Source organism: Aotus nancymaae, unplaced genomic scaffold, assembly GCF_030222135.1.
Source record: "Aotus nancymaae isolate 86718 unplaced genomic scaffold, 86718_ANA_hifiasm-v0.15.2.pri h1tg000040l, whole genome shotgun sequence".
Lineage (NCBI taxonomy): Eukaryota > Metazoa > Chordata > Mammalia > Primates > Aotidae > Aotus > Aotus nancymaae.
In genome coordinates this window covers 40000001-40026970 of record NW_026988454.1, presented here as the reverse complement: position 1 = coordinate 40026970, position 26970 = coordinate 40000001, and the positions used below count along the sequence as shown (strand labels likewise).

Genomic DNA, 26970 nt, shown 5'->3' with positions numbered 1-26970 from the left:
ATATTTAGAGTGAGTTGAATAAAGTGACAGTGAAGACAGAGTGGAAAAGCGGTAATGACAGAGTATACTGGGAATTATTAAGGGAACAGAGAGAAAGGTACAAAAAACGGTATCATGGTCTTGGTTGTGAGACTCAGGGATTCTAGAAATGCTGAGGTCTATACATGTTCTGGTGCAAGTACCAGCAGAAAACAGAGCAGAAACAGAGCAGGTAGAGAGAGGAAAAAGGAAAATAATATACAGTTAATATGTTATGCTTAAAAAATCTGGTTGAGATCAACTTTTTCAAATTTTGAATATTTAAAATCACTTTAGTTAAATTATCTATCTAATGTGAAAAAAGCCTTGTAGTCATAAAAGTATACTACAGTACCATAGATTTCAACTGACATAGTTTAAAGGTTAATATTTAGCCAAGTGTTTTTGGAGAGTCATAGTGTCAGACGCGTGTGACCCAGAACAACTACATCTTGAATAGGAGCTGGGTAAAAAGAGGCTGAAACCTATTGGGCTGCATTCCCAGATGATTAAGGCATTCTGAGTCACAGGATGAGACAGGAGGTCGGCACAAGATACAGGTCATAATGACCTTGCTAATAAAACGTGTTCCAGTAAAGAAGCTGGCTAAAACTCACCAAAACCAAGATGGCCATGAGAGTGACCTCTGGTCATCCTCACTGCTACACTCCCACCAGTGCCTTGACAGTTTACAAATGCCATGATAACATCAGGAAGTTACCCTATATGGTCTAAAAAGGGGAGGCATGAATAATCACTCCCTGTTTCACATACCATCAAGAAATAACAATAAAATGGGTAACTAGCAGCCCTTGAGGCTGTTCTGTCTATGCAGTAGCCATTCTTTTATGCCTCTACTTTCCTAATGAACTTGCTTTCACTTTACTCCATGGGATCACCATGAATTCTTTCTCGCACAAGATCCAAGAAACCTCTTTTGAGGTCTGGATCGGAATCCCTTTTCTGTAACAATAGTGTTACTTTTATCCCAAATGTTTCCTCTTCCATTTAAATATCATCATTAGAACTGTCAGCACCTCTGTTTACCTTGGAAGCAGAGCCAGCCTTCACTGTGGCTGTGTTTGTAAGGTTTTTTAAAAGCCCATGTTGAGTACCTCTTTCAAGTTTCATTTCTATTCCTTTGTCTCCTTTCTTTTGCTTCTCCAATCACTGGTATGGAGAATTACTTCATTCCAGGGCTCTCTAAAGATATAACGAGACTTTCTCTCCCTTCTGACTTCCCTCTGCAACATTCCTTTCTTTACTCTCCCCCAACACTATAGAAACAGCCATTCTATTGACCTTATTAATTATACAAGGACAAGATTAGCATCATGGGTATAGTTCTGAAATATAGCAGCGTATAAAGTACAAACGACATTTTTTTCTGTGTGCTTACAATGTAAAAACAATTATAATAGGGATGCTATGGCTGGCTTTAAAAGTAAATATACTGATTTATTCTATCTGTATCTATAGCTACATAATTAATATGCAAATTTGACTTTGTTTTATGTAAGTTTATCTGGCCATTATATCTATTTATAAATGTAGCTTATTATTATATACATTTAGAGGTACTTGATGTACTAGTTGAAATTTTATTTCCACATACCTCTGTGGGAGTCTGTTGAGCCTTTTTTTCAGATTTTGGCAAATCTTTGCTTCCTCTTCTTTTTAAGGATAACTGAAACAAAGTACGAATATATTTAGTTGGATAAACTATAATTTTAATTCAGTTTTATGTGTCTAAGTATTCTAGTCTCAAATGACAAAACCAAAGCAAATAAAAAGAGTTAGTTCAATAATCAAAAAAGAAGGAAAAAAATTCTAAACCAGATAGACTTAGATATATTTTTACTTTGGACTAGGATACACATCACAGTAGAATGTAGCTGGCAATTATTTAACTAATTTGAGAAATACAGGAAACCTACTGTGAAAATGCAGAAAAACAGACAAAATTTAGATTGATGACTCAATATGCTATATAGTTCAAATGAAAACAAATGCTTGTTAACATTCCACATCACTGAAGAAAAAAAGTAAATTATTTCCAATGTTGGAGTTAGGTTGCTATAAGCTTATAAACACAAACTTTCAGTGAATTTATGTAGAATTGGAAGAATTTCATTCTCCTCTCACCACACATCACCCATCTGCCCCTCCCTGACACGTGCAAAATGATAGGGCACACTAGCGGTTGTAGAGAAATGGATAAGGCATACCCCATCTCAAGGAGCAGGTGGACCAGCAACAGCTTCAGCTCAATGTGTGATACAGGAATGTGGGCTTTTACAAGAGAAGCTGGAAATCTGGATTGTTATGTAAAAATCTCCCACATTTTACTGGTTGATCCTAATTTAAATTCAAACGAACAACACTTGGAAGTCAAAGAATACACATCTTGTGCCAAACTGTTTCAAGGACAAGTGTTATATGATCTCTGATGCTGAATTCCATTTCTCACACCAATATAATAAGAAGGGTCTCTGTATGTAAGCGATAATTATCCAGATGTATGAATGTCTACCATACACTAGACACTGAGGGGGAGACTCAAAGTTCAATGAGATACTGCATCTACCACCAGGATGCTCAAACTTAGAAGGGGAGGAGACAGAGAAGCAAACAATTACAATGCAAGTTGATAAATGCTATGCTTTAGGTTCTGTGAAGCAGTATTTTGTTTAAGTTGTGGCATCACCACTGTAAGAATAGTGCTTGCCACATGGCAGGCGGTGAAAAAAATACTTGCTGAACTAATAATGTATGAATACGAAATACAAGGTTCTGAGGTCAAAGAGAAGGAGTGAGTATAGACTGACAGTAAAAATAGGAAAGGCTTTTCCAAAGAGGAGTCTTCATAAATTTGCAAAGAACTGAAAATTAAATTCCTCACATGTAATTTCTAACCCATATCCCCTGTTAAGTAAAGGCATATGTTCAAGCACAGAAGGCAGGGGAATACTTTGCTGTAACTGCTTTCATTCAGGATGAAACTGAAACTACAGAGACAAATGAATAGCCCACGTGGTTATTCATTTCTAGTTCTATACAGGAAGAAGTTCTTTCTGTTGTTTGTATAATCTTCTTAGAAAGGAAAGCTTGGGGACTGACTCACCATAACCAAAAAGTAATTTAGGAAGTAATCAACAAAACAGTCCCAAGAATATCATGAGCAAAACTAAGAAACCTGGAATCTTCTAGGTAGGGGCTACCTACAAGAAGCATTCAATTGAGATAAATACTTATTGAATGCTTGTATTTGAATTCACTCCATTATGTGTTTATTTAGTGACTACCAATGCACTTCATAAGATACCTGTGACACAATAATAATAAAACCAATATGATCTTTGCTGTTTTTTGGGTTCTCAGTTTACTTGGCATGATCTCTTCAGTATGCAATTCAACACATATGATGAAAGCAATGATAATGCAAAAACAATGTTAACTGTTGTTGAGCCCTAATTCATGTCAACCCCTTCACATACATTATCTCAACTAATTTTTAAACACTCCTTTCAGCCTTACTTTGCAGATGCTGAAACTAAAGTTTACAGGGGTAAACAGAAGTAGATGAATAAATTATCGAAAGCATCAGTTCTCTCTGTGTTCCTCAGAACATCATCATCAGTGTCACCCAGAAAGCTCTTGGAAAAGCAAATTCTCAAGACTCATCCCAGGCCCACTGATTCAGAAACTCTGGGGATGGGGCCCAGTGATCTATGATTTAATAAGCTAAAGTTTGCAAGGGTCTAAAGTTACTAGTTGGTAAGCGATAGCATCAGATCTTGACCCAAGTCTTTCTGATATCTAACTGTTAGCTATTAGATCACTAAGTGGAAAGACTTAATCTAGTCTGGGGCTGGAGATGGTGTGGGAAGCTGGGGATAATTTCCAAAATGAGTAACATCTTATCTAGAATCTGGTGCTTGAGTAGTCAGCCAATGGAAGATGAAGAGGAGGAAAAGGGAAAAACAAGGCATTCCACATAGAAAACCCATTTCTGGGACACAGAAATGCCGTATGGGTGTAACAGAGTGAAAGGGGAGGAGTGACGTGAGATTAGCTGGTGGCATAAGTCAGATCTTAAAGGACATTGAGTAAAGATTGAATTTTATCTATTCAGGTCAAATTATTGTCCTAGGGTCAATTTGGAGCACTACATGCTCCTAATTGAGCAAGGACTGTCATAATTAGACTGTCATAGAAGACACACAAAGACACAAGGGTGGCAGTAAAAATGGCTGTGAGATAGAGATGACATGCAAGGGAGTCGAGGGAAAGTATGTTCTAGTTCCAGAAATGTTTTTTGGTCTTTGTGTTTCATTCATTTCAGATATTTAGTTTCTGGTCTATATATGGTACTGTATATATGTCAAACACGTATGACTAAGAAATATTGTACTCCTTCCCCAAAGAGCTGTTTATGATGATAAAAGGATGCAATTAGCGAAAACAGTGGGCAGAACTACCTCAGGGCAAGAAATGAAGAACAAGGGACTGAGAGAGCAAAGGAAGAGATCCAGGGAATCAGAGAAAATCATCCAAGAGAACTGACATTTGAAAGATGTGCAAGATTTCAACAGGAATAAAACTAAACAAACTGTTTCAGGAGTAAAGATATAGAGGAATGAGTGTGCCTTTCAGATGCACTAAGTTCTGAAAAGAAGTAATGGAGGTAGGGCCACTGAAGAGATGGGGTAGAAGAAGATGAGAAAAGATTGAGGTCAGCATGTGCAGCTGAGAAATTTAGACTTTATCCTGTGGGCAATGTTAAAATGAGACCTCTAAATTAATATAAGAGAAATGCTGAAATTAGGGCATTCTTTCCTAAGAGGCATTTTCTGTTTTACTTTTATTTAAATATCACTCAAGTGGGGTGTTAAGCTCAAATAAAGCTCTGAAGTAAAGCCTTCCTCTCGAATAAAGGAACACTGGCTTTCAGGTGCCTTTAGGGCTGCTAGTATGTTTAAGTATCACATTTGCATTTTCAATAAATATTTCATCATCTTTTTATATTCTAGTAGGTTTTTATTAACTTTCTGAATCCTATGAAACACAGATGAGACATTTCTGTGGCTACAGACAGTTAAAGAAATAATGTAAGTCCAAGTAGTTCCTTTCCTGTAAGGATGAAATTGTGTAACGTTCCCCCTTGTCATGCTCCCCCACCATTATCCACTAAATCTAGTAACCTCTGCTGGGAAGCAGTTTGGGAGGCCACAATGAGATCTCAGATTTTCATCTTTGCTGGCAAAGCAGGCACTTCTCTAGATGGTTCTGTAGATAAGTATGTTGAAAACATTTCTTGTCCACTTCTTAATTCTTTACATTCCCAGCCTCAGCTTGTCCAAAAGAGGCTGCTGTTCTTTTTGATCATGTGAAAGCCAGGAATTAGAGAGTTCTGCCAGTAATTATGTTTGCACAGCAATGATATAAAATGGGTTGTTTGTTTTCTAAAAATGTTTTGCGATTACCTTCTTTTTCTCAGTTAAAATTTACTCCACTTAATATATAACATCCTTATGTTTTCAGCAATTAAACAACAGAGAAGAATGTGCCTAAAGATATATTATTTAAAGATATATTATATACAGATATATTATGTATATAGTAGTCTCCTTTGCTGTTGATAAAATTAAAGATTCATTTGTGTGGTGATTAAATCAAGAAGGAAACTTTAAAGACATTAGTATCTAAATTTTTTGAGCCTTAAATATGTGTCATGCACTTTTTTTTTTTTTTAACAAGAGTCTCATTCTGTTGCCAGCCTGGAGTGCAGTGGTGCAATCTCAGCTTACTGCAACCTCTGCCTCCCAGGTTCAAGAGATTCTCCTGCCTCAGCCTCCAGAGTAGCTGGGACTACAGGTGTGTGCCACCACGTCCAGCTAATTTTTGTTTTTTAAGTAGAGACAGGTTTCACAATGTCGGGATGGTCTTGATCTCTTGACTTCGTGATCCACCCACCTTGGCCTCCCAAAGTGCTGGGATTATAGGTGTGGGCCACTGCACCGGGAGTGTCATGCACTTTTCTAAGCAATTCATATGTTTCTACTCATTCAGATGGACAACAGCCTTATTGACACCATTGTCTGAAGCACACAATGGATATATTGCTCAGCTAACTAGTAAGTATTAGAACCAGGATGCAAATTAGCCAGTTTCAGAGTTACTGCTCTAAACAACTACATTATACTGTTATTTCAAAGGAAAAAAGGTGCAGTTTAGATAGTAGGCTTATATTATTTCTGAGCATATCCTCTATGGTAACAGAGCATGACTGCAGAGTTTGGGGCACTAGGTTACTTATATGACACAAGTACAGGAATTTTCATATTTTCAACATAGTGATAAGCAGAAGTGACGTACACCACTTACTGTTTCTTAAATCAATCTTCAAACACTATGACTATGGGGTACTTACTGTTTCTTAAATCAATCTGCAAACACTATGACTATAGGGTAACACTGGGAGGGAGGCCCAGAGATTGCTGGCTAAAGGCTGGAAGGAAACTAGAAAAGGTAGGAGCTCTGTCCCCAACTTGTCTTGGAAGGGGACAGGAGGGGCTCTTGTTCCTAGAAGTCTTCCTCTTTTCCTTCTATTACATTCTTGACACTTATCCAGACAACCTGGCAGAGGCAGAACGGGTGAAGTGCCCAGAGTGCTTGCTCAGGACCATATTCACTCTCTTCCGCAGGATCCCAAGCTTCATACTAAGGCATGAACTTAAGGTCTAGAGGAGAATGTGGGTGAATAAGAGGCACATGCCAGGGTGATCAAGCTGTGTCATTTGGTGCAAAATCTTTCAGTGGCTTCCCGTCTCAGTCAGAGTCAGAGCCATACTTTACTAAGATACATCAGGCTTTAACTACATACTACATTTATGCTAGTAACGTTTTATAAAGGCTTGACCAGGCTTCAACCCAGACCAACTAAAGCAGATTTTGGGATTGGGCCCAGACATTTTTTCAAAGCTCCCAGGGTGACTACAATGTGTAGTTGGCTCTGTGAACCACCAGCCCACTCTATGTGGTCACCCCACCCCCGAGCCCACATCCCAAATGAGCCCTTCAACCTCATCTCCCACCACACTTCTCACTGCTTTCTTTGCTCCAGTGTCACAGGCATCCTTGCAGTTCCTCAAACACGCTGAGCATGCCTCTGTTTGGGACCTTTGGACTATGGCTTCCTCTCTCTGCAACATTCTCCCCTCATACATTCTCATGACCCACCCCCGTAGTCTCTTGCAGGGTCTCTAATCAGAGAGAACTTCCCAGGCCATTTCATATAAAAAAGCAAATCCTTCCCCCATTCTTTTCCTCTGCATATGCCTTGTCTTCCTAATCCTGCTTTTCTTTTCTCCATAGCTTGTCTCACCAACTGACTTGTGTATTTGTTTGTTTCATGTCTGTTTTCTCATTCTGCAGTGTTAGCTCCACAAGAGCAGCCTCTTAGAATTGGTCTCTGTTATAGCTCCTGCTCTTGGAAACACACCTGACACAAAGTAGTTGCTCAGTCTATGTCAGTTCAATGAGGAAACAACTCCTGCAGCTTTCTTTCTTACCTAGATTTGTTTTGGAAGCACTACTAAAAATTGATAAATGATAAAAACAAATAAACAAATAAAAACTCATTTGAAAAGGTCTACTTTTAAAGTTCTACTTAAAGCTGGAAAAATAAAAAACTCTCCGGCTTTTCAACAAAAACACTTAAGAGCAAAAATTGTATGAGCTGAAAAGTATTTAAAACAGGACATATCACATATAGCAGGCCCTCTGTATCTACAAGTTTCACATCTGTAGATTCAATCAACCGCAGATTGAATTTTTTTTAAAAGTACAATAATAAAAAATAATACAAATTTTAAAATGATACAGTAAAACCACTATTCACATAGCATTTACATTGTATCAGGTATCATAAGTTATCTAGAGTTGATATAAAGCACAGGCATACCTTGACTTATTGAGCTTCACTGTATTGTACCTCACAGATATCATAATTTTTACAAATTTAAGGTTTGTGGAAACTCTGCATTAAGCAGGTCTATCGTTGCCATTTTTCTAAAAGCATTTGCTCATTTTGTGTCTCTATGTTACATTTTGGTAATTCTCCCAATATCTCAGACTTTTTCATTATTATTATATCTGTTATGGTAATCTGTATGAATGATCTTTGATGTTACTCTTGCAATTATTTTGGGGCATGATGAACTGTGCTGATATAAAATGGCTAACTTAAGTGTTATGTGTGTTCTAACTGCTCCACCAACTGGCTGTTCTCCCAGCTCTCTTCCTCTCCTCAGGCTACTCTATTCTCTGAGACACAACAATATTCAAATAAGACCAATTAATAACCCTACAATGGTTTGGACACTTAAGAAAGTGTCCAAATGAAAGGAAGAGTCATATGTCTCTCACTTTAAATCAAAAGCTAGAAATGATTAAGCTTGGTGAGGAAGGCATGTCCAAAGCCAAGACAAACCAAAACCTATGCTTCTTGTGATAAACATGTAGACCTCTTAGCCAAGTTATGAATGCAAAGAAAAAGTTCTGGAAATAAAGTAAAAGTGCTACTCTAGTGAACACACAAATGATAAGAAAGCAAAACTTATTGCTGATATGCAGAAAATTTTAGTGGTCTAGATAGAAGATCAAATAACCCACAACATCTCCTTAAGCCAAAGCTTAATCCAGGGCAAGGCCCTAACTCTTCAATTCTATGAACGTTAAAGAAGAGAGGTGAGAAAGTTGCAGAAGAAATGTTAGAAGCTTGTGGACGTTCAGCAAGTGCTGATATAGAAGCTGCTGCATGTTATTCAGAAGATCTAGGTAAGATGATTGGTGAAGGTAGCTACACTACATAATAGATTTTCAACGTAGATAAAACAGCCTTCTATTGGAAGAAAATGCCATCTAGGACTTTCATAGCAAAAAAGGAGAAGTCAATGCCTAGCTTCAAAGCTTCAAAGACAGGTTCTCTTGTTGGGGGCCAATGTAGCTGATGACTTTCAAGTTGAATCCAGTGCTCATTTACCATTCTGAAAATCCTAGGGCCATTAAGAATTATGCTAAACCTAGCCTGCTCTGCTCCATAAATGAAACAACAAAGGCTTTATGACAGCATATCAATTTATAGCGCAGTTTACCAAATATTTTAAGCCCACTTTTGAGACCTACTACCCAGAAGAAAAGATCCCTTTCAAAAGATTACTGCTTGTTGATAATGCACTTGGTCAAACAAGAGCTCTGATGGAGATGTGCAAGGAGACTAATGTTGTTTTTTCATGTCTGCTAACACAAAATCCATTCTGCAGCCCATAGATCATGGAGTAACTTTCAAGTCTGATTATTTTAAAAATGTATTTTCTAAGGCTATAGCTACCAGATGGTGATTCCTATGATGAATCTGGGCAAAGTAAATTGAAAACCTTCAGGAAAGGAATGCATTCTAGATGCCATTAAGAATATTCATGATTGATAGGAGATCAAAACATTAACAGGAATTTGGAAGAAGTTGATTCCAACCCTCAGGGATGACTTGAGGGGTTCAAGACATCAGTTGAGGGAATAAATGCAAATGTAGTGACCATAGCAAGAAACTAGAAGTATAGCCTGAAGATGTGACTGAATTGCTGCAAACTCCTGATAAAACTTTAATGGATGAGGAGTTGTTTCTTATGGATGAGTAAAGAAAGTGATGTCTTGAAATGAACTCTACTCCTGGTGAAGATGCTATGAACTTTGTTGAAATGACAACAAAAGATTTAGAATATTCCATAAATTTCCTTCATAAAACAGGGGCAAGGTTTGAAAGAATTTACTCCAATTTTGAAATAAGTTTTACTCGGGGTAAAATGCTGTCAAATAGCATTGCATGCTACAGCGCAAACTTTCATAAAAGGAAAAGTCAACTGATGTGGCAAGCCCCATTGTTGCCTTATTTAAAGGAATTGTCAGAACCATCCCAATCCTTAGCAACCACCACCCTGATCAGTCAGCAGCCATCAACATCCAGGGAAAACCCATCACCCAGGTAGATGATGATTTGCTGAAGGCTCAGATGATCCTTAGCATGTTTTAGCAATAAAGTATTTTAAAATTAAGGTATATACTTTACAAAAAATATCATGCTATTGTGCACTTAACAGATGACAGTATAGTATAAACATAACTTTTATATGTACTGGGAAACCAAACAATAGTGTGACTTGCTTTATTGCAGTGGTCTAGAACAGAACCTGCAATATCTCTGAGGTATGTCTGTAAATGGGAATATGTGAATAGACCAGCCTGGGTAACACAGTGAGACTTTATCGCTACAAAAAAATGTTTAAAAGTTAGCCTGTAATGGTGGCATGCGGCTAGTCCTAGCTCCTTAGGAAACTGAGCCAGGAGGATAGCTTCAGCCCAGGAGTTTGAGGCTGCCATAAGCTATAAACCCACCACTGTACTCCAACCTAGGTAACCCTAGCTAGACTCCAGCAAGACCCTATCTCAAGAAAAAAAAAAACCCAGCAGAGTCTACTTCTGTACCTCTTCTAACTGAGCTGGCCTTGTGACTTACTTTGACTTGTAAAATGTGGTGGCAGAAATGGCATGCTAGTTCTGAGTCTACCCTTGAGAGATTGTACACTTCTGCTCACTCTGTCTTGGAAATCTGCTACCCTGTGCTCTAAGTCTGGGCTAGCCTGCTCCATGAAAAGTTGTGTGGCCCAGTTGCTCCTATTGCCCTAGTGAACAGCCAGTCAATCCTTGATGCAGAGCCTTCCAGCTGTTAGCTGACCATAAGTACATGCATGGACCTACCTGAGACCAGAAAAACCAAAATAATGGACCACAGAATTATGAGGCACATAAATGTTGTTTTAAACCACTAAGTTTTGGGATGGTCTGCTACATAGCAAAAAACCACTGACACACCTGCCAAACATTTTTCACCACTGGGGTTAAAAAATACATTGGGCTTATGAATTTAGTCCATATTTATAAAAAATAATCCCTTATACAAATTCCATAAAAGCAAAAACAAAAAAAATGAACATAAAAGGTTAAGAGGAAGAATTGAGGAGGTTATCAAATATAAGAAAGATAAAGCTTAATATATTTTTCTTGTTTTTATTTCTCCCCTGCCTTTGCCACTATCTCGATTCCAGAAAAAATTTTTTAATGAAACTGAGCTTAAAGAAATTATTTTTAAAATTCACTTTTCCAGTTCTAAATTGCAGATTCTTCCCTTAATAATAGCAGGTGTTCAATTAGCACCAAAGGTATATATGGGTTAAAAGCTAATAAATTTCATTCTAACAGTTAAGCTTATTATTGGGTGTGAATCAGTACATTTTTGAAGAATTTCTTTTATTTAAACTTAGCTTTTATTCTTCATTTTTAGGAAGAAGTAATATATACATCTTCACAATGCCTTTATGTATGTTTCTGATTTATATTTGTCCATTCCACCCTTAGTTTTGGCAAATTTTGTTTATCATTCTGTTTCTATAGTTTTTTTAGGCAAGTGAAGAAAAATAACTTTAAATTTTACAAAATTCCTTACTTATGTAAATTTACAGAGTTAAAGCACAAAGACAAATACAAACAGAACAATACCCAGAAAATTCTCAATTTTAATTTAAGGATTAGATTTTCCACACTTATAGTGATAGTTTAAAAAGCCAGACTTCAGAAAAGAAAAGAAGGGAGGAAAAGAAACATTATTAATTCACTGATTCTAAGAAACAATGTTGAAAGATATGGGAAAGAAAATTGACTGGCAATTTAAATCTGGAAATTGTTTCCAGAAGGTAATAATAAATTTTAAAGTCCTGGATTTTTCACTGTAACTCCCTTCTGGAGATGGTCATAGAGGTACATGTCAGAAGTGAGGAGGTATATCTGGCATACAGATGTTTATGTCATGAAGGCAGAGACCTGAATCTGCCAATAAATCAACCAACCCTTTTCTGCCAGGCAGCTAAACCCTTCCTCCATCCCATAAGCCCAGGCACCTTTCCTATCTTCTGAGTTATGAGGCTGCCAAACTTATTTTATCCTATCAATCTCCAGTGAATGCCTTAATAAGAGCAAATTTTAAAAGCTGAGAAAACTATTTTTCTTCCTTAAAAACTGATACAATGCCAAACTAAAGATTGTGTTCTTTTATTTTTTTAAATTAAATAATCCAATGAATTTTCCTTTTCTTAGCTCCTCTATCCTTTTCCCATTGTGCTTAAGTAGATATCTACAGCAGAGATCTGATTGACTACAGAGTTATGTGAATTCTTTATTGTTAAGGAATATTAATGAGTCAATTTGTAGAGCATATTTTTGAAGCAGGCTACCAATAAAAGAGAAAACTTTTAAGTCTTTTTCTGTGTGAGAATCAGAATTACCTTCACAGGGTCAAACAGGTTTCAATGGCCCTTCAATTGTACAGTGTCTTTCTAAGCCATTCTTTGGTGCCAGTAATTACTAGAACATCTCTGCCCTTTTCCTAGTGTATTACTTGGTAATAATGCTTGGAACTCATGCTTTGTAATAATTAGTGGCATTAAACATTAAAATGGCAAAACCACAATTACTTTTGCACAAACCTAAAAGTATAGTGAAATTTAGGTACGTCAGAAACTTGGAAAGTAAAATGCTGACCTTAACTCCAGAAAATCTAAGAGATCTTAAAAACCATGAGATATCAGAAAGAAGAAAAAAAAGTAGAGGGTTCTCTTGTTAATGGGATGTGGTTACAAAAGAACTGGAGGAAATATAATTGACAAGAAACAGTAATAGTTGAGGCCTACAAGATCTTTATGAAAACATCGCCTTTAAAGGTCAGGTTTGAACTCAATATTGGCTGCCTTCCATTGTGTAGTTCATATCATATGATCAAAACATTTCCTGGGTCCTTTGGAAGATTTGGCCTCTGTATTTTCTAAGCTTCTCTGGGATTCTCCAAGAAACTCCAGGCTACCAATGAAATAGTTTATGATACAAGTAACTCTTTCATCATTGTAGAACCTTCTTTTGGGGCAGGATATGGGTTATTAGAGGGTCTGTCAAACTGACAGTAATAAACTGACCACAAAGCATGACAACCTTGCTTTTAAAAAATCAAAGCCAACATGGTAAGGGCTTCTTCTTCTTTTTTCTTTTTTTTTTTTTTGAGACAGAGTCATAATCTGTTGCCCAGGCTGGAGTGCAGTGATGCAATGTCGGCTCACTGCAACCTCCGCCTCCCGGGTTCATGCAATTCTCCTGCCTCAGCCTCCCCAGTAGCTGGGATTACAGGTGTGTGTGGTGCCACCACGCCTGACTAATTTTTTTTTTTTTTTTTGTATTTAGAAACGGGGTTTCACCGTATTAGCCAGGATAGTCTCAGTCTCCCGACCTCGTGATCCACCTGCCTTGGCCTCTCAAAGTGCTGGGATTACAGGTGTGAGCCACCACGCCCAGCCCTGGTAAGTGCTTCTTTAATATCTCATGTATTACACTTGGATGGCACAATGCAAAAGCCTCAGAGAACTCCACCCAAGCAAATGGATTTAAGACTGGAATATTTCTCAGTTTAGAGTATTAAAAAATCTGAGAAACTTGTTAATGACTTTTGAAATAAAGATTATTAAAAATTACTTTATATCTTAGAGCCACAGTAAAGTTATGTTTATTAAACTATGGATGACAACAACAAATGCAGAGATATATTCTAATTTACTCTTGTTAATGGATTAGGTTCTAAGCATCACTGCATTGAGTAATTAAAAGACACTTAGAAAATTATGTCTGGGTAGTGACCACAGTTCCTTAAGGCCTTTGTTTATAATTGAGGCAAAGGAAAAAACTGTGGTCGACATTTATAAGGTGAAATGATGAGCTGTCCAGTTTATTCTACGTTGCATCTCAACCAGCTTTGAATTCATTAATGCAGTGAAATTAGCAATATTTTTCTATCATGTTTAGAATCCTGTAAGAAATATATTTGAATGTGCCATTACAAAATGGCAGGACACTAAGGGGTGGGCATTACACGAGTGTTTAAAAATCATTCTTTACACAATTACATATTTATGATATTTCGTAATACAAATTTAAAGGTCAGAGAATTCATTAATTTCCAAAATGCACTGAAAGGATGTAGAAGCAAGTTTCTGAGGGTAATTCCTGAACTAGGTTAAAATGTGATAGCCCTCAATTATGCTATAACATTTTTGGAATTAGTTACCAAATTTAAAAATGTAAACCATTTACATTTGAAAAATCCAAATTTCCAGTTTCACCTGAGACACCTGAAGAATGGGTAAAGTTGGGTTCAGATTATGGTATGGCAATGCTGAGTTAAAATTGAATATTAAGACATATGCTCTTGGCTGACCACGGTGACTTGTGCCTGTAATTCCAGCACTTTAGGAGGCTGAGTCGGGTGGATTGCCTGAGCTCAGGAGGTTGAGACCAGCCTGGACAACATGGTGAAAGCCTGTTTCTACTAAAATACAAAACATTAGCTGAGCATGGTGGTGGGCACCTATAATCCTAGCTACTCGGGAGGCTGATACTAGAATCACTTGAACCTGTGAGGTGGAGGTTGCAGTGAGCCAGGATCATGCCACTGTACTCCAGCCTGGGTGACAGAGTGAGATTCTGTCTCAAAAAAAAAAAAAGACATAGATTACATACATTCTCCAGTTTGCTCCATCACTTCCAACATAGACAACTTCACTCATTCATATACACTGCTTGGCCTCTAGTGACACTGGAATGTTCAAACTCTGCCCTGGACTGCCAAGGTGATGTATGTGGAAAGAGTCCAAGAAACACAACCTTCCATCTGGTGCCTTAAAAAAATCTTTCCTATACCACCTACACCCTACCTGTGTTTTTCTGGTAGCCAGGAGCTTGCTTCTCTATGAGGTAGGGGATGCATTACCTTTACAGATGGCTCTAATGAATAACAAAGTCTTAACTTTATCTCAAAATAAAGTTAAAAACCATTTAAAGTGATTCAAAAAATTAACATAATTTATCTTCTATAGGTGGTACATCTCTTCAAACATTGGAAGAGACTAATTACATCTCAAATATTTTCTTCTTTAGGCCATATGCACTCCCAAGTTATTTCAAATATTCATCATAAAACATGAATTCATATCTAGCTTATGGTCAACAAAACTTCCTAAGCCTTTTTTTGTGTGTAAATACCTATGAATATTTTCTTTTCTTTTCTTTTCTTTTTTTTTTTTTTGAGACTAACTCCATCACCAGGCGCCAGGCTGGAGTGCAGTGGCACGACCTCGGTTCACTGCAACCTCTGCCGCCCGGGTTCAAGCAATTCTGCTGCCTCAGCCTCCCGAGTAGCTGGGACTACAGGCACACACCACCACACCCAGCTAATTTTTTTGTATTTTTAGTAGAGACGGGGCTTCACCATGTTGACCAGGATGGTCTCGATCTCTTGACCTTGTGATCCACCTACATCGGCCTCCCAAAGTGCTGGGATTACAGGCGTGAGCCACCGCGCCCGGCCCCTATGAATATTTTCACTCCTATTGTATTTGTGTGAATTAAAAAAAAATCAAATTTCAAGACATTGCATTAATTCATATTAAATTTCATTTTGTAAATTTAGATTTATCATTCTAGTATGTTGACAACATTCTGATTTTTTGTTCTATCCTTGCTTTTATCTTCCTTGGTTCCTAGTAAGAAGAATCCTGCCTAGATCTTTTTAAATTAGCACTTAATAGGTATTTACTAGGGACATAATTGAAGTAACCTGAAAAAAAAAAAATAGCAGCAGAAGAAAAACTGAGTTAACTTTTTGTTCCAAATTTATGAAAACATCATCAATAAAGCATGACAATCACAACTTCTGTAATCTCTATCCACGTACCATTAAGTAAAAATCATGAATAAAGTATGATTATAGGATATTTTCTCTGCAAATCTTAAATGGATTAAAAAATTTTTGTCTTCATGATTTGATTCTATGAGAATCAACTATTCTTCAGGAATTAGTCTTTTCCTATTTTTAATGATAAGGAAAGTAGAGGCAGAAGTAATTAGTTTTAGTTTAAAAATTCAGAGTATATTTAAAAGGACAAAGAACAGAGTCCAATCTTTTAAAAACAAATAATACATCCATTTCAGCACACTTTAAAAACTGCTTAGTGAATTCTAAAATAAAAGGACAATCAGAATCTCTGAAACCTCTATCCATATTCCAAATAGATAATTTTGAAATCTATCACAAATATTAGAAGACATGCCCATTGAAATAAGTTATAATTTGATTTTACCTCATATTAACAGGCATCTTGATATCTTCTGGAATTGTACTGGTATGGGTTCAAATGAGTCAGCTCATTTCTAAGTTATTTTAGAATAAATTGACAATCACTACATTTCTGAAAATTTAACTTGAATAAAAGTAAGTACCATGTTTTAGGCTAAGGAAACTCCTTAGTTTCTTGATATAATGCTGAAGAATACACATACATGCACATCCATCTTTTTTGGACATGAGAGCAACTTAAGAGCTACACATATAGTAGTGCCTTAATGAATAATAAATAAGTACCTGGGGGAAGTACATGCATGTACACGGAGCATGAGATATCACTGCCATAGGAATAAAATATTCCACGTATTAATGAAGTTAAGGAAAGTAATCAAAGATGAACCAGATTTATTTCCTAAAGAATTATTTTTTTAAAAGAAAATTTACCCTATTCATGTTGTTACTCAAATGGACAGAATTCTGAGTTAATATAGCATGAAGCTATCATTTACTTCTGATTAAAATATATCTGAAGGCAAAGACAAAAATGTAAACATAGTAATACCAAAAACTAAGGTGGTAATGAAACATTTACCAGAATCTGAGAAAATTTTTCTTTTAACAATAACATCAGAGGAATTCAAACAAGAAAAATAAGCTGTCTAGTAAATGGCTTTCAATGTCTGAAGCAGAAGGATTGGACATGCAGACCAGTAAAAACTAGACATCCTGTTTCTTAAAAGGTTAAATATAAATTTGCCAAATGACCCAGCAATTCCTTAGGTATATACCCAAGAGAAATAAAAACGTATATCCACAAAGGATTTGCACAATAATATTCCTAGCAGCATTCTTCATAATAACCAAAAATTGGAAACAACCCAAAATTCTATCTATTGGTGAATGAATAGATAAAATATGATATCTGCACAATGGAATATTATTTGGCAATTTACAAAAGGAATAAACTACTGATACATGATATGACACAGATGAACTTGAAAAACACTATGTTAAGTAAAAGAAGCCAAATCTAAGAGACTACCTATAGTATAATTCCATTTATATGAAATGTCTAGAAAAGATAAATTTATAGATTAAAGGAGTAGATTAGTGGTTGCCTGGAGGTAGCCAAAGGGAAGGAAGAAATAGGAATTAACAGGAAATGGGCATGAAACTCTTACTACTATGGTAATGAAAACATCCTAAAACTGATTTATGGTCATTGTTGCACAATGGAAATTTACTACAAAATCACTGGATTGTACTGTTGGAGTAAATTAATTATATGTAAAATATGATTCAATAAAGTTATTAAAAAATCAATCAGCCAGTTAAAACTTCTGCATCCCAATCCTATTTTCCCCAGTACATGCATATGTATACCCAGAGTCTTGCTCTGTCGCCTAGGCTGGAGTGCAATGGCACGATCTCAGCTCACTGCAACCTCCGTCTCTTGGGTTCAAGTGATTCTCCTGCCTCAGCCTCCTAAGTAGCTGGGATTACAGGTATGCACCACCACGCCAGGCTAATTTTTTTTGTATTTTTAGTAGAGACGGGGTTTCACCATGTTGGCCAGGCTGATCTCGAACTCCTGACCTCGGGTGATCCGTCTGCCTTGACCTCCCAATGTGCTGGGATTACAGGCTGCATAAGTATTGCACAGACAATACTTTAGCTCTCTTGTTGTTAAATTTTCAAACAAGTAGGAATTATGCAAGGAAAAAGAGCTAGGTGACTGGCTGTGCAATGAATCATGAGATATATTCTTGCCTCATCCAAACATTCAGGGGAAGAAACATAGATAGAAAAGGCATGGGAGTACCCATGTTGAGGTTTATTGTTTTTCATATACTAAAGGTAGGTAAAGAACAACTACAAGCTGCTTCAAATATTTCTAAGCTATGTCTCTCTCAGAGTCAGTGCTTCTGAGTGCTGTAGTAGCCGCCTTTCCTGCTTTAGTCAAACAAGCCAGAACTAGCTGAATGTTTACCATCATCAGTAATTGAGCTGGAATTGTGCAGGTCAAGCTGTTCTATACCTTTGGCTCTGAGAAGGGGCAACTAATAGCAAGTGGATAGTGAGAGGGACTAAGAAAAAAAGCCATACAGTGAGTATCTAAAGAATCTATAAAGAATGCTTGACATTCAATGATGGTATTTTCTAAGAGAAAGAAAAAGGAGAAAAGAAGATAAAATTACATTGAGTCAAAACAATTCAATGGGGAAAGGATAGTCTTTTCAACAAATGGTGCTGGGGCAATTCGAGATCCACATGCAAAAAGATGAATTTAGACCCCCAACTCACTCTACACATGAACATGACTCAAATTGGATTGTAGATCTGAATGTAAGAGCTAAATCCATAAAAGACTTAGGGGAATCTGTTTTCACATTGCTGATAAAATAAAATACTAAAAAAGAAAAGTCTTAGGGGAAAAAAACACACATTGAAATGAATCTTCCTGTAGGTTTGGCAAAGATTTCTTAGATGTGACACCAAAAGTGTAAGTGATAAAACAAAAAATATATATAAATTATACTTCATCAAAATGGAAAACTTTTGCACTTTAAAAGACACTATTAAGAAAGTAAAAAGACAAACTTAAGAGGAAAATATTTTCAAATTATACATCTGATAAAAGACATACCCAGAATACAGATAGAGCTTAAATTGGAACTCAAAAATAAGTAGACGATCCAGTTAAAAATGGGCTAAACATTCTGAATAGACATTGCATAAAAAAACAATAATAGTGGGAGACTGTAACATCACATTGTCAATATTAGACTGATCAACGAGATAGAAAATTAACAAGGATATCCAGGACTTGAACTCAGACCTGGAACAAGTAAACTTAATAAACATCTATAGAACTCTCCACTTCAAATACACAAAACATACATTTTTATCAGTACCATATCACACCTATTCCAAAAGTGAATACATAATTGGAAGTAAATCACTCCTCAATAATTGCATAGCATTTCACAGGTTTAAATGAAATATTGGTTGGCTGCTTGTTTGTTATTTTCTTCCCTTATTCCTTCCTGTCTCCATTGTTAAGCACAATTATTGGCATAAAAGAGGTTTTCAATTCCCATTTTTAGACTGCATTCTAGCCTGGGCAATAAAGCAATACTCTCGTTCTCTCTCCCTCTTTCTCTTCCTTTTTCTTCCTCTTCTTCATTCTTTTTTTTTCTTTCTCTCTTTCTTTTTCTTCAAAAAAAATGAAAAATAATAAAATAAAATAAAATATATGTGTGGACAATAAGCAGATGAAAAGATACTCAACATCATTAGGGAAACAAGATAAAACCACAATGATGTATCATTTGATGCAGAGTAGACTAACTATGATACAAGAGATACACAAACAGTATTGACGAGAATGTGGAGCAAGTGAAACCCTCATCCATTGCTGGTGGGAATGTAAAGTGGTGCAGCCCCCTTGGAAAACAGTTGGCAGTTTCTTTAAAAAAATTAAACACAAATTCACCATATGACCTCCAAATCTAATCTTAGCTATCTACCCAAGAGAAACGAAAACATATATCCATCTACACGAAAATTTGTGTATGTGTTTATAACAGCATTATTTATAAAATGAGAAAATATCCAATGTCCAAAAACTGTTGAATGAATAAGCAAAATGTGGTATATACATACAATTAAATATTATCTGAAAAATAAAAAGAAATGAATTACTGATACATGCTACAGGGATGAACCTCAAAAACACTGCTCTAGGTGAAAGAGGCCAGATACAAAAGGTGACATATTTTATGATTGTAATTATATGAAATATTCAGAAAATAAAAACTATAAATTCCAAAAATAGACTAGTAGCTGATTGGGGTTAGAGCTAAGAACAGAAGGTGACTGCAAATGGACATGAGAGATCTTTATGAAGTGATAGAAATGTTCTAATTCGGCCAGGCTCATGCCTGTAATCTCAGCACTTTGGAAGGCACAGGCAGGCGGATCACTTGAGGTAGGGAGTTCGAGAACAGACTGACCAACATGGAGAAACCCCATCTCTACTAAAAATTTGAAATTAGCCAGGCATGGTGGTGCATGCCTGTAATATCCGCTACTCGGGTCACTGAGGCAGGAGAATCACTTTAACCTGGGAGGTGAAGGTTGCCATGAGCTAAGATCACGCCATTGCACTCCAGCCTGGGCAACAAGAGGGAAATTTTGACTCAAAAAAAAAAAAAAAAAGAAAAGAAATGTCCTAAATTTGGGTTATGGTGATAGTTGCGTAACTCTATTTACTGAAAACCATTAAATTGTACAATTAAGTGAATTTATGCTACGTAGATTATACCTTAAATCTGTAAAAGTAAAATGCATCAGGATGATTTAAGAAGTCAGCTTAAAAAGAAAAAGAGCCCTCAAATGTTTATGAAAACTATTTGCTATGAGAAATAGAAGATAGCTTTAGAAAATACCGTATTCTTAAAAAGATAACAAAATGGCTTCTATGAACGAACAAGAATGTCATAAGAGGAGATTAAGCTCTGAAGACTAGGAAGCTGTCAGGAATAAGAAAACTAGAAAAGGTCACTAAAATTCAATGCAAGAATTAAATTTTGCACTGATGGCTTTAAGAAGCACAACTGACATGACAGAAAATGGATTCAATAGTATTGAAAATAAACTTGAACATTGTCTAAGGCCACAGCAGAAAAGGATTAAAATATGAAAGAATGAGAAGGTAGTAGTAAGGAATACAAAGTGAAGAAAATGCTAAAAAGAAAAAATAAGCACATATGATTATCAAATCTATAATACAAGAAAGTTTTTATGAAATATTGGATAAACAAGTGTTAATTTTTAGAGTAAAGGGTCTGTATGTTCTGGATATGTTATAAACAAAGACCATTACCTAGATATGCCCAGGCAATATTTCTAAACTGAGTATTCTTCTTTAGCTACCCAGATTCATTCTCCATCCTTCTCTGCCCTGCTCTGTGCGCCAGGAGGCTGCCCTCTGCAAGCTTTACCCAGGCTCCCTCCCACCAGTTGACTCCTCCTTGGGTTTGGCCAATAGAAAGCACTGGCAGGCACGCTGAGGGATGGAAGGTGAGAGAAGAGATGGTTCAGAGTATCTCTCCTCACTTCCTTTTACAACACAGTTTTAGGCAGTAGCTAAGTCTTCTTCAGGGGATAGATCCCACTGGGAGGACCCTATTCCATGATTAGTTTTCACTAGCCTCTATAATACTATTTCCTTAGCTATGTCTTCATTTCTAGGGGTGGTGATGGTTTCCAAGAGTTGCTAGTTTTTTTCTCAATGCCTTGCCAGGCCTGTTTTGTTCCCTTAATCCTGCCTACATCGCTGTGAGTAATAATCTCTTTTCATTTGAGCCATCATGGGTGAATTCTGTTTCCCACTGGGGAACTCAGATTAATATAAATGATGAATAAAAATATACATAAACACATAGATAGAAAATACTTTGACCTACAAAGGAATCAAAGTCAGACTGATCTGATATTTCTCCATTGCAAAATGAATCCCAGGGCTAATATATAATAAGATAGAATTTTATTTGACTCAGTAATTCCACTCTGCCTTTCATGTGTGAAATCAAACAAAGGCTATTTTCAAGAGTACTAAGGTTCAGAAAATATTTATAATCTTTTTCCTGAAAAGTAATGTCAAGTATTAGCTAATCAATGAAAGATTATTTAAAACTATGATCTTAGAATTGTAGAAGTTGTAGTTTAAAATAACTGATAGCATTAAATTGTTTAAATACATATAATTTTTAAAGTATTTATTTTTTTAACTTTAATTTTAAGTTCAGGTGTACATGTGCAGGTTTGTTACATAGGTAAACTTGTATCATGGGGGTCTGCTGTACAGATTATTATATCACCCAGGTATTAAGCCTAGTGCCCACTAGTTGTTTTTCCTGATCCTTTCCCTTCTCCCACCTTTCACCTTCCCACAGGCTTTAAAATGGAAAGTATATACTATAACAATGAAACATTTAGTAGTAATAATTTTAGTCTATAATCTCACATTAAATTAATAAAGACCAAGCCATAGTGTAAGGAGTTAAACTAACTGAAAGAATTTTTATTTTTATTTTTAGAGAGAATCTTGCTCTGTTACCAGGCTGGAGTGCAGTGATGCAATCTCAGCTCACTGCAACCTCCACATCCCAGGTTCAAGTAATTCTCCTGCCTCAGCCTCCCGAGTAGCTGGGACTACAGGCACGTGCCACCACACCCAGATAATTTCTGTATTTGTAGTAGAGATAGGGGTTTCACCATGTTGGCCAGGATAATCTTGATCTTCTGACCTCTTGATCTGCCTGCCTTGGCCTCCCAAAGTGCTGGGATTACAGGCATGAGCCACTGTTCCCAGCTAAGAATTTTTTAAGTTTCATTTTTGATTTTGGCAATTGGCAAAATTGAGAATTGTACATGTATTACAAAATAAAGTTAACACTAGTAGAATTAAAAATAGGATAACGACTTTCAGAATGATTGTAGAACATAATTATTCTAATTTAAACTTAGCCATACTGCTAAATGAATAAACCCAATAGCTATATTTTACCCTTGAAAGATAATACTTTCCATATAACAAATCTTCCTAAATACACACAGATGGATCACTTGATAAAGTTCTATCAAAATTTTTCTTTTCTTCCATATGCAAAGAGGCAGTGGATACAACTACATACTAACATATTAGTTGCTCATTATGTACCTGAATAAATAAGCAATTGCTCTATTATTTCTACTATTATTCAAAGTTCTTGGCTAATGTAATGGTAAGAAGCTCTTACTTTGTGAAGGAAAGAAAAAATTAACAATTAGTTGTATTAACCACTTACCCCCATGATTAATTGACTAGACAAATTTAAACAGCTGAGCTAGCCAGCAGATCGATGTAAAATACTTTGAATTTTTAATTTTAAGTGCTTCTAAGTTGAATCATGTGGAATATAAATGGTCCAATTAAATGAAATATATAAATATAAAATGGAAAATGTCAGGAAAAAGGCTAAATGACAACTTCAAATGTCATTTTCAAATGTCATTTACCATCTGGATAAAGATCATTTAACTGACCCTGAAATGTAAAAATGGAATTAGAACAGAAGCATCAAATAAATAATTATATTTCCATTCAAATTCAGTCAAGCCTAAGTTCTTCAAGATATAACTGAAATTTTAGCTGGAAAAATACTTTCCAATATGCAGTAAAATTGCACATTATATTTACCCAAAAGTAATACCACAAGTATTTGAAAACAAAAGAACTGAGTAAATTATAATTTAAGAAGCTAAAGATGAGCTTCTATGACAGCAATCTTATCTTTCTAAAAACCTCTTCTCTTGCCCAAACATTTATAGTGGTAATTTTTATATGTATCACTCTGTGTGTGTGTGTGTGTGTGTGTGTGTGTGTGTGTGTGTGTGTCTGTGTATTAAATAGAAATATGGTTCTTAAATTCAGAGAATATTAAATTTAGCTGTGGAGTCAATAAAACTACAATGCAATCTAAATTATTTTGTGCTTGACCACTTTTGATCCAAGAACAGTCCTCTTTCTCTGCTACTGTGTTTCTTTGTAGGAAGCATATTTATCCAGCAGCAAGGTAGGGAGAGACATTTAACAGGACAAATCAGTATAGTCAGCCCTGTTGTCCTGCTAATGAATTCAGTGGCAGGTAATGCAGCCAGATTATCTCCCTGTTCATCAAAACATTTGCAAATGTGAGCTAATGGATCGTGAAGCAGTAAGGACTAAATACAGGCCTAGTGGAAGAGGCAATGGGCCAGATGGAAGAAGTCAGCATGGCTTTATAATGAAGTAAGATTTAAAGGAGAATTTCAGATAGTAATAGACATTCATGAAAAAATGGAAAGCAAAAGCATTTCAAAGTTCTATAGAAAAACGTTAGGGTCCTGGATAGCTCCAAAATTGTATTGTCATAGACTTCAAAATTATTCCTAAGAATTGTCTTAATTAGCTAACCTAGAGCTATGTGATAATAATAGCAATAACACCTGATATGGTACCTTACAATTTATAAAGCACTTTCACACATTTTATCTTATGTTATCCTTGTGAATAGATTGGATAGGAAAAATATTTATTTTCCTTTAAAAGGTGATTAAATTGAGAGTCAGCTATTACGTGACTTATCTGAAGTAGCATAGCTATTACATTTGTAAAAAGTGAGATAGAATTGACAGACCTGAAAACATTTTTCTAGCCCTATGTTTCTAGTTTTTTTCTCCAAAGATTCCCTTTCTGTGAGATAAAATGGATTTTTCCCTATAGCCACCTTGGAAGTCTTCTCTCAGTGTTTACTCAAAACATTCTCTAATAGACCCTAGAGTATGAGAAAGGATTATAGATTCTAGGAGTACTGAGGTCTCTAAAGAAGGTAGGTTATTTGTGGGTCAGGAAGAACATGAGAGTGGCAGTGGAGGGGCAGCCTGAGTCCTTGTAGTGAAGCCAAGTAGCACTGACTACTGGAGACCACTCGTTGGAGGCAGACAGACTTAGTTGTAGGCCTGGTCTGCTAACTGGTGACATTAACCTCTCTGAGCCTGGGAGTTTTCATCTCTAAAATGAGGCTATTAACAACATAATTATACATAAACTATCTGGTTCAGTCACTAGCATGTAATTAGCACTCAACACTGGTGGCTACTGAGCCACTGCAGCCCTGGGGTCATTTTCCATATCTCTCCAGCCAAATTAACTGCTAAATTGATTGTCTCAGACATTGAAGATATAAAGCAAATTCCAATGGATAGTCTTTGGGAATGACAGGATCTGCAGTCTTCTCTTATTCTTTAAACTTGTGTTTTACATTTTGTCACCAAAGCACAAAGCAGTTAAACTGCAGAGCTGATGCCCAAGATGTCAGAGTTGCCTTCTTGTTCTTGGGTTTCTGTCCTCATTCCCTTTCTCAAGAATCAAATGGGAACTTGTTTCAGAGAAGACCTGTTGTTTCTGGGGTATAACTGGAATTTGAGAGGTGCATAGCAGAGGACTAGAAGTTTCTAGAAGGTAGCAAGATCTTGGGAGACCTCTATTTCTGGAAGTGGTGTGAGCCTGGAGTTACCTATCTACTTCCTTTTCATTGTGTTTGCATTGCACTAAGCACCGTGGAAAGAGTCCTGGTTCACAGTCACTTTTTTTTTCTACAAAATTGGGCATGAAACACCTTGCTTAATTACCATTTATTCTCTTTTCAAAATTACTTATTGTTTATCAACTATTTTTGCTCTGTTCTCTTCTTTTTTTTTTTGGATACAATTAATAACATGGACTCAGTCTTTAGTCTCAGGGAGTTTACAGTCAAATGCAGGAATAAAGTTATATACAAATTAGGCAAGAAATAATTGTTGTAATACTAGAGAAGAAGGTGGTCTCATTGCCTATATGCTGGGTACCGAACTTGATGCTGGGGGTGCCACAGTGACCAACACAAGAGGGCTCTTGTCCTCTTAGAAGTCACAGTCTGGTTGGTCTTGTGAGGACTTCATGAGAAGTATTTGGTATAGTGATGTGTATGTGCAGCTATAGTCGAAGTACAACCTGTATGAGGCTGTCTTTCCTATTAGAAAATAATTAACTTGTGGGCAAGGACTACCCACCTGGTGACATTATGTTATTCCTCATACATATAATATATCAGCTTCATAAATATTTACTAAGTGAAAGTCAGATCCAAGTTTATATGTTTTTAGTTTTATGTAAAAGGCTGAGACAGAACAAGATGTTATTTCTGCCACTACTTGGGGCAAGGCCATTCACAGGCAGCCAAAGTTGGTCACGGTAGAAGGGAGTGGTGAAGAATAGTGTCATGTATTACTGCTCCAAAGCCTGAACACACCTCATGGACTACTTGAGTTACATCTGTGCCCTGATAATCTCTTAACGAAGGGATTGAGGTTGTTTAATTGGGGTCTTTTCTGCGTGAGTTTGATGTTCATTGCACATACAAAGGCCAAGTAACCTCAAAAAAATTTTATTATGCTCTTGGAAATATAAAGACTTGCAACTTCAAAAAACATCAGAGAAGTCATGGGGAATCAAAATAAATTTCAATAATAACAACATACAAACATTTGGATGTTTAACTGAGGATCAGTGCTCATTAACTCAATGGCCACACTCTGTGGTAAGAGCCTGGCAGCCTTCCAGGGGTAGGGAGCAGGGGCAGATTTCATCTTAAGAATTGTATGGTTAAAAACCCCACTTTGAGACTCTCTGCAGAAATTAGAATGTTTAGGTGCCATCATTAAACACATTGGTTTATGTACTGGAATAGATGATGAATTCTTTGGTTACTACATTGTCTTTGTGGCTTCCAAGAGTGTAAAGCTAAGGCCACATCAAAAGGCATGGCTGGATTATTAGGGAGGTTCAACTTGTACTCATCCCCACATATCATGTCTTCAGTTGTAATTTCTACAGCACTAATACAGACCCTGAATGCTGAGTAGCAACAGAGAGATAATTGTAGGTCTTACTTCTTGTGTTGAAAATAGAATCAACCATGGGCCAGGCGCAGTGGCTCATGCCTGTAATCCCAGTACTTTGGGAGGCCGAGGCGGGTGGATCACGAGGTCAAGAGATCGAGACCATCCTGGTCAACATGGTGAAACCCCGTCTCTACTAAAAATACAAA

At 36.5% G+C, this 26970-nt stretch overlaps 1 protein-coding gene and 1 long non-coding RNA gene across 5 annotated transcripts in view; one reads left to right on the top strand and one right to left on the bottom strand.

The window, feature by feature from the left end:
• LOC135268330 (uncharacterized) overlaps positions 1-13473 on the top strand; it is a 121231-nt gene extending 107758 nt beyond the window's left edge. The window contains exon 3 of the long non-coding RNA XR_010336614.1: positions 13363-13473. This is a non-coding gene — a long non-coding RNA (uncharacterized LOC135268330). The remainder of the gene's footprint in view (positions 1-13362) is intronic.
• The window catches only part of MTCL3 (MTCL family member 3), a 67480-nt gene that overhangs the window by 26861 nt on the left and 13649 nt on the right, over positions 1-26970 (bottom strand). For all 4 annotated transcript variants that reach the window (XM_064360713.1, XM_012435112.2, XM_064360714.1 and 1 more), the window contains one exon: positions 1634-1705. In XM_064360713.1, the coding sequence (XP_064216783.1) occupies positions 1634-1705 (72 nt within the window). The remainder of the gene's footprint in view (positions 1-1633; positions 1706-26970) is intronic.